This window comes from Tachysurus vachellii, chromosome 3, assembly GCF_030014155.1.
Source record: "Tachysurus vachellii isolate PV-2020 chromosome 3, HZAU_Pvac_v1, whole genome shotgun sequence".
Taxonomy (NCBI): Eukaryota; Metazoa; Chordata; class Actinopteri; order Siluriformes; family Bagridae; genus Tachysurus; species Tachysurus vachellii.
The window spans coordinates 35,793,170-35,801,903 of NC_083462.1; the positions used below are offsets into that span (position 1 = coordinate 35,793,170).

The 8,734-nt window shown below is 40.1% G+C and overlaps 1 protein-coding gene across 1 annotated transcript; it reads left to right on the forward strand.

The window, feature by feature from the left end:
* Positions 1–537: 537 nt before the first annotated feature.
* Positions 538–7,154, forward strand: LOC132842449 (putative autophagy-related protein 11). The gene is made up of 15 exons (XM_060865122.1): positions 538–642; positions 1,214–1,287; positions 3,076–3,246; positions 3,441–3,533; positions 3,627–3,797; positions 3,980–4,054; positions 4,307–4,387; positions 4,531–4,686; positions 4,937–5,017; positions 5,167–5,325; positions 5,573–5,665; positions 5,850–6,020; positions 6,190–6,264; positions 6,486–6,569; positions 7,137–7,154. The coding sequence occupies exons 1-15, from the start codon at positions 591–593 to the stop codon at positions 7,152–7,154; spliced, it is 1,554 nt and encodes a 517-aa protein (XP_060721105.1). The 5' UTR covers positions 538–590.
* Positions 7,155–8,734: the final 1,580 nt, after the last annotated feature.

Here is an 8,734-nt window from a genome sequence, read left to right on the forward strand (position 1 = left end):
GGGTTAATCCTACCCCACAACAGTTGATATCTCTGTTCTAGTGTGAGGGAATAAAGTCAGTTAATAGTGTTTAACTGAAATGAGGAACATTAATGTAACACAGTAGAGTTTATTTATTTCTAAAATCTTTATGAAGATGTTTCTGAAGAACAAAATATATCCTTATTGTGATGAAATAAACACACGATGATAAAGCGTGCAGTACAAGTGCTGGAAAAACGTCCTGATTCCGCGCATGCGCACTGAAGATGAGACGGGGTACTGAATTCTCTGGAACACCGGTATTGTTGTAGCACCCTGCCGTAAACCGAACCGAGCGATGAGAGTTATAACATTAACACCAATAATAATGTTAATTCCCGATGACACTAACACACCCGGTGGAACGTGTGAGTGTTCTGGAGCGGATTACGTCACTGTGACGTAACAGAACCCGCCGCTGTAGTAAGGCGATGACAGCGAGGCGGTTTGTCATTGAACTCTAACTTACGATGCAGCACTTTATGACTTCCGCACATCTTCCACTGCGCCCCCTACTGTATGTAGGTGGAGCTTCAGTCACAGCAGCAGTTTGTTATTATTTATTTAAGATGCGAGGCGATGGAGAGAAAGAAGAGAACGAGGACACACGTGTTACAGAGGGTTAGGACATACACACACAAACACACACACATAGACACACACACATACACATATAGACACATGCACGCACATATACACATACATAGACACACATACACATATAGACACATACACACACTTACATATAGACACACACATAGACACACACACAAACACGCATACATACACACAAACTCTCTCTGTTTCTGTCTCTCACTCTTTCTCTCTCTCTCTCTCTCTCTCTCTCTCTCTCTCTCTCTCTCTCTCTGTGTCTCTCTCTCTCTGTCTCTCTCTCTCTCTCCATCTCTCTCTCTCTGTTTCTCTCTCTCTCTCTCTCATTAAAGCTCCAAGCAGTAATGAGTGTGAGTATGTATCTGTCTCTCTCTCTGTCTCTCTCTCTGTTTCTCTGTCTCTCTCTCTGTCTCTCTCTCTGTTTCTCTGTTTCTCTCTCTCTCTCTCTCTCTCTCTCTCTCTCTCTCTCTCTCTCTCTCTCTCTCTCTCTCTCTCTCTCTCTCTCTCTCTCATTAAAGCTCTAAGCAGTAATGAGTGTGAGTATGTATCTGATGTTGTGGTTGTTTTTATTTACACCCAGTACAGCCTGTCTCTTTACTGAATCCAGCCTTGATGTGTGATGATGCCACACAGACGGACAGCGCTGTCCATGAGGTACAAACCACCATCACAAACATGTTGCAGAAAACTTTTGCTGATAAATCTATTATTGAACATTTTGGTACCGTTGTGTGTTGGCTGTTGGAATATCCAGGCATGAGCAGTCAAGGCTGGACGTTATATTAGATACATACATGTACAGGTAACACATGTATGTATTGAGCACAGACTGGTTTGAGATCAGATTTTCAGTCTCTAGAGTTTACTCAGAATAAAACAACCAGTGATCAGAGGGAGAGAGATCATTGATAAGAGAGATCATTGGAGAAAGATCAGACTAGTTGGACTTGACCAAGAGGCTTCAGTAACTCAGTTAAGAACTCTGGTGTGCAGAAAAACATCTCAGAATACACAAGATGTTGGGGATCCAGTGAGAGAGGTTTAAACTTGTCTTCATTTTAATGTTCAGTGACAAGATATTTTATTTTTCAATAAATAGGGGAAGAGAAAAAAAAAACAAACAAACAATAATAATAATAATAATAATTTTCCATGTTTTCCAGATTGATAACTTTACCTTTCCTAGTTTAACAAACACACTTTCTGTCTGTTAGAGTATCTGTATTTAAGGCCCCCAATAAAAACTTTATATCTATATCCCCGTGAATAAGCCTCCACTGTAGATTAGCCGTCCTCTTCTCTATGGGGGGCTTATACTGGACTCTCCACCTGTCCCTCACAAGGAAGTCTGGTCCCAGCAGGTCTGGCCACTTTGACACTTTGCTGTCTCAGCGATTGCAAGTGTGTTATTTTCACTGTGATATAATACAGAGCTTTCTTTAGTGATGACTCCAGATCTCCCAGTTTAGGGGTATTAAATGATAAACTAGAACCACTGGCTTCTTCTTCTTGTTCCTCGCTGATAGCTGGATTGATCTTAATTTTGGGAAAGTCCTGTTCGTCTAGTTTGTCCCTTCGAGGTCCTGAAACAATGATGTTTCTGTAGCTGCTCGGTAGCACAGAGAAGATTTCATTCTTCATGTTGAAAATGAGATGTGCTGATCACAAGACTGTCACCACTTTAAGGGCCTTGTCCGGTTTCCAACCATTTCCATCCAGTACATGTCCTAGCTTTGTAACTCCATTTCTTAGAATGCAAGCTTTCACAGTTGCTTAAGACAAAATAAACAGGTGGCTAATAGCCCCATAGAGTTCACATAAAGCCTCGTTAGCATTAGCGCTGGTGTGTAATGTAAACTCCGACAATGAAATCTGCGATGGATTCCTGTGGCACATAAAATGTCCACATTTTATGTGCCAGTTACAAACTCCACCAGTTACAAACTCCACCAGGGATGCGAAGTAAATAGGAAAAAGCACAGAGTTTTTACAACATTCTGTGTTGATGTAAACACACGCCCTTACAGAGCTGCATTTCCCGCCATTGCATTTCAAAGTTATTCCATTATATTGTCGTGCAGGCTGGCCGCTGCATTATTTCCTTAATGTACATTTACGGCATTTATCAGACACCCTTATCCAGAGTAACTTACATTTTTTACAACTGAGGGTTAAGGGCCTTGCTCAGGGGCCCAGCAGTGGCAAATTGTTGGACCTGGGATTTGAACCCAGGACCTTCCGATCAGTAGGCCAACACCTTATCCACTAGACTCATGTTTACATAAACAAAGCTGTCTCTGGTGTCCAAGTCACCTGAAAAGTTGAAAAGCTAAAGACTTGTATAGCACCATTTTGGATCCAGAGAGGCTGCTGTGTGCTACTGCAACACCGCCATCTTGGATCTCAGAATGAGAGTTGTTGACTTTGAGGTTGCCATTCCAGGTCTCTCTGGTTGAAGCTGAGGAGAAACACAAGCAGGCGAAGGAGTCCACTGATGAGCTGCAGCAGCAGAACGCTGACCTGATGTCCCAGGTGGAAACACTGCAAAACACAGTGCAGGAGTTGGGCAACCTGATCGCTGAGACCCACACTGAGTGCAATGACACAACAAGGGTAAGGGAAGAATCTTAAGCAGTTCCTTCCAAAAATAATGTGAGGACATGAGATGCTACTTAACAGGCTTTAAGCATGAGAACAAAAGAAAAAAATATTTTTATTTAAAAAATCTTTTAATTTAAGATGCTAGATTTGATATTGACTGTTGTAGTTTTTTGGTAGAATTGAGGTTTGGACTTCTTTTGTTTTAGTTGTATGAGACAGAGCTGAACCTTCGCAAATACCTGCAGTCTGACTACGAACGAAAGGAGGAAAAGTTTAATCAGGAAATCAACTCTCTTAGGGTAACTTTCTTATTTTCAACCTTTACTGTTTATTAATGTCGGTTGTATTTTACTTCCCTTTTTAAGGGTGTTTTGGTATTGTTGAATGTTTAGGTCACTCTGACTGAAGCTAAGAGCAAATATGAGCAGGCCATGGAGTCCAGCACTCATCTGGATATCAAGAACTCCAGGCTGTGGTCTGATATAAAGTTACTGCAAGACGCAATGCTGGAGATGGACGAAGAGCTCTCTCTGAGCCGGATAAGATGTAATGAGCTAATGAGGGTAAGTGAACATTTCCTTTAGAAATATCTGAGGAAATGTGATGTTCATGGTTCAAAGACGAGTCACACCACAGGCTATTTAAGCAAAATAAAAGAAAAAAAATATTTTAAATTGGAGATGCAGGGTTTCACAGTCATGACCCTAGAGCTCTTGAGTCTGAAGCTCTTTTTGCTGTGTTTTAGGAGTGTGAGTTACAAAAACGTGAGTTGAGGAATCTGCAGTCCAAGCGGAACGAGACAGAGGAAACGTCACAAGAGGTGAGTTTTATTTATAGGTCATAATCCACCCACATTACTGAATACTGAGCAGTTAACTTCTGCTCATTGTTAACTTCATAACTGAGCTTTTTTTTAAAGCTCACAAATTCATAAAGTGGGACATGGAGAAATATAAACCCTGTTATACGGTGACAAGAACTGAGGAACTGGAGGCTTCACAGACACAGATTCAGATGTAATTTCTCTCTGCATGCTTTTCACTGCTCTCTTCTGCTCCATGGTTATGTTTAGGAGTACGAGAGAGAGAGGGAGGCTCACAGTGTCCTGAAGTTCGATCAGATGACTTCAACGCATAACGAAGAGATACTACAGGTAAGTGTTTCATGACTGCTTGTGTGTGTGTATTCATGTTCTGGATGACATTTTGTACAAAAAAACATTTCAGATGATTTTAGTCCTCAGAAGTGTCAGAAGGTGTGTAGCAGTAAATAAAGCTCTGTTTGTTGAATTTTCAGGACATCCAGGCTAAAGGTACCAGGCTTTATGGGGAGGTGACAGAGTCCCATGATCACCTAAAGAGGGATGAGTATGAGTTGAAACTGCGAGAGTCAGTGCAGAAAATGGAGAGAGAGCTCTCTGAGTCACACAGGAAGTATGAAGAGATAAAGAGGGTAAGCGTTTAACACTTTGCATTAAACTGTTCCTTTCGAATAAATGTACAAGGTTCAGATGCTGGGTGTCTTTTTTGTGAATGGAAGTGACACACGATAGATGGGAATATTAAGCAGTCAAGTTTAAACCTCCTTGTCCTGTTTTTAGTTGAGAGATAAAGAGGGTCACTGGATCCTGCAGTGCAAAGAGATGATGGAACTGTTAGAACAGAGCAATAAGTTAATAAATGTGTCCATGGTTGTGTTTCAGGAGTACGAGCGAGAGAAAGAGGCTCACAGTGTCCTGAACGTCAATCAGAAGACTTCAACACATCACAAGTGGTTACTACAGGTAAGTGTTTCTGACTGCTTGCGTGTGTGTGTTTAGAAAAAGCATAATTTCCGGCTCCTCTGACAAATGATGAGTCGAGTCCTCAGTGGTGTCAGGTTGTGTTTGTTGATGTTAATAATGGCAACAAGCTTTACTTTTTGAACTTTCAGGTTTCTCAGGCTGAAGCTGAGGAGAACTATCAGTTGTCTGCTCAGCTGGAGAATAAGAACTCTGACCTGATGTCCCAGGTGAAGACACTGCAAAACACGGTGCAGGGGCTGAGCAGCCTGCTCGCTGAGACACGCAAGAAGTGTGAAACGGCAAAAGAGGTCAGTGAGAAAATCCTTACATTAACCAGGTCCTTTAGAAATCATGTGAGGATTCGTGATGTTCATGAGTTACACCACAAGCTATACACACTTGAACAATATATTAATTATTAATATTAAAAATATATTACTAGATTAAGATGCTATTTGTTTTTTAATTGAAAAGAGGTGGTTCATTATAGATATAAACATTTAGTTGTACATAAACATTAAGTCACACTTTTCTTGCTCCATGGTTGTGTTTTAGGAGCATAAGGTAGTTAATGGCATCCTTCAGTTCGTGGAGACCAAGGCCAGAAAACGGGAGAAATTTTTACTACGGAAAAGAAAAGCCATTCAGGTATGCTTTTTCTAAACAAATCACAGCTTGTGTGTGTGTGTGTGTGTGTGTGTGTGTGTGTGTGTGATCTCATGCTTTTGGGAACACAAAACCTTTGAGTCTGTTCTGATGAGGGATCAGTTGGATCCCCAAAGTGAGTGTGTATGTAGAAGTGAATAAAACCAAGAAGCTTTGAACCTTTCAGGAGTCTCTGGATGAAGCTGAAGAAAACTACAGGGAGGCAATGGATAGGGTTACTGAGCTGGAGAATGAGAACATTGACAGGGTGGCTGAAGTGCACACACTGCAAGATGAAATGACTCATTTGGTACAAAATCTCTCTGATACCCAGATGATGTTTGAGCGGACAATGAGGGTAAGTGGAAAAGAAAATTCACCAGTTCCTGTAGCGGTAATTTGAGAATCAGTGATGGTTCATGTTACATAAAATAAAATTTTTAAAAAGTTTTTTTTTTTTAGTTCTTTGTCGATCTTGTGATCTGACGAGTCTAAACCTCTTCTTCTGCTTCATGGCTGTGTTCTAGGACTTAGAGCAAAAAAGTCGTCAGTTCACGGAGCTAAAGTCCAAGTGGGAATTATTAAACGAAACTGTGCTAAAGGTAAGCTTTAATTTTTAGAAAGTTAACAGGACAAAATCCAGTCTAAGTGCTACTGCAAGCGATCTCTCAATATTTTACCTCTATATTGAATTAATTTGTATTGAAGCTCTTTTAGTCACTTTTAGTTAGTATAATCCACATGGTACCAAGTCCTCAGTTTCTACTTGAAGTGAACTAATATTTAGCAATTTAGTACTGAGGTGTCCTCTTCTATGTTTTAGGATTATCAGGTTGAGTGTCAAGCTCACAAAGTCCTGAAGGTGCAGTACAGTGAGATGAAGGAACAACGCGACAAGTTACATGAGGTACATTATTCATATCATTAACTCCTAACTGTGGTAGTGCGCTGTTTGTCAGTTATGCTGTGTGGACTGCTTACATGTTTGTGTTTTCCCTCCTTTTACCACTTTAATAAAGAGTTATAACAACTAGGTGCACTTAATATAAAGTGTTTTTTGAACAAAAGCAGAAAAACGTTAAGTAGACACTCAGTATCCTGAAGTTGCAGTGTGATCGGGCCCCACTGCAACTCTGGGAAATGTCATCATTGTCTAATGGTGAGTAACAAACAAGAATGTAAAGCTAACACAAAGGCTACTCTAAGCTCCCTGAGAGTAGGGAGAAAGTGTAGCGAAGTATGGAGAGTAATTAGGGTGAAATTACCAGAGAATGTGAGCGTGAACTGGGAAGTCCTTAGGTGTGGTTTTTCTGATGGGCCTGTGAAGAGGTCCCAAACTTCTTGGGGATGGATGAAAGCGCAGCATGAAAAATAGGAGACAGGTTGTGCCCAAGACGTGCACCTCTACAGAAGGTTCACTTCTGTCCAATATGCATACTTTATTGTCCTCACATGTATGTCCTCTGTCCTTCAGATGAAGATACACTGCTGATTCTGGTCGTTCTGTGTTGGTACCTACTTGTATGAAGTTGTTGTTTGAACACTGCATTGGACTGTGTATTCCATTGCTCTTCTTGTTTTTGGTGTCTGGTCATTTGGATGGACAAGTCTCAGTGTGTTGGTAGGTTTATATTAAATTCATATGTGGTGTTTTCCAAAAAGTGTTTTTAGCTTCTTGGACACAACTCTAACCATGTAAGGAATGTAAGGTTTTACCTTTGGCTCTGGGTTTCAGCTCTGTCTGTAATTCTTTCACTGGAAGCTGTCTTGTTAAATGCCCACTTAGGATATCCACATACCTTGAAAGCTGCCTTCAAATAATTATCTTTCTTTTCGGATTCTATTGAGATGCTTTCTTCCCTGTGGTGTAATGAACTGATGACTGGAAGGAGTTGAGTGCTTTCTTCTTGACATCCTCCATGTATAGGTTGGCCACAATAGGTGACACTGGAGAACCCATGGCACATATGTCTTTCACTCTGTAAGTGAAGTAGGTGCTGTTAAGTCTAGAAAAGAGCAGATCTGGTCCAGGTTAAAGCTGCTTCTGGTGGTGAGGTTGCTGTACACTTCCATTGGTGGAATCCTGCAAATTTCCCTCAGACCGAAGAAGCTGCTTGGATGAGTAGAAAAAATGTTTTGACCTAAAAAGAAAGAAGTCTAATTGACATGACTCAGCTTCCATATAACCTCACCTGTATGACTGAGAATCTTCACAACCTCATCTGTATGACAGACATAGTTTGCAATTAATTTAAAGAAATGGTGTCTTGAAGTCAGATTGAAATTGAAGTCAGTTGACATTAGGCCAAAATAATTTTACATATGGAATTTGAAAAAGATTAACATGAAGAAAACCTGATGTAATTTAATGCCATGTCACTTGATACAAGTTTCTCCCTTTGATGCATCTAACACAAGTACAAGCAGAAGCCTGGCTTTTTCTAAAACCTACAAAATTGAAATATGACTACGGAGTGTCTACAATATTTTAGAAAACATTAAATAAGGGCTGTGGGTGTTTGGGCAGCTAGGTTTTTTCCATAGAAAAATCATCATATAAGAAACCTCATGGAACCTTGTATCCAAAGGAGTGACCCTTGTAAACAACCATCAGTCACTGAAAGGGTGGTGAACATATCAAACAAATATACAAACAAACAACATATTAGTGCCAGGGAGAAATTCATGGAGTCTTTATTTTATCTTTAACAATTTATCTTTAAAATTGCAAAAAAAAAAACCTGTAAACATGAAGTTCATTCATTTCTAAAATTTGTTGGTAATAAGTCTAGCTAGCTACCGTTGAACAATAATTTCAACAGACAAATTGGTATTGTTCTATATCAACAGCTCTGAAATTTATGTGTGCACACTGAACTTATTTTCCAAGCAAAGACTTGAAAATGCTTCTCCAAATTAGTTACGCAGAAAGTCATTTGGAATTGTCTCATTGTACATGTGAAGTTTATTTATTTTCTTAACTGCTGTAGGATGTGTTACATGTGTTGTAGGATCATGTACGAGTGAGTGAGGATTACAGCATCCTTCAGTCACAATATGAAGAATTAAAAC

Bases quoted from the DNA above. Each gene is read 5' to 3' on its own strand.
- LOC132842449 (XM_060865122.1), top strand. From the start codon at position 591: ATGCGAGGCGATGGAGAGAAAGAAGAGAACGAGGACACACGTGTTACA. The intron at 3,534-3,626 runs GTAACTTTCTTA...TTGAATGTTTAG, and splicing joins AGGAAATCAACTCTCTTAGG to GTCACTCTGACTGAAGCTAA. The intron at 4,388-4,530 runs GTAAGTGTTTCA...TTGAATTTTCAG, and splicing joins ATAACGAAGAGATACTACAG to GACATCCAGGCTAAAGGTAC.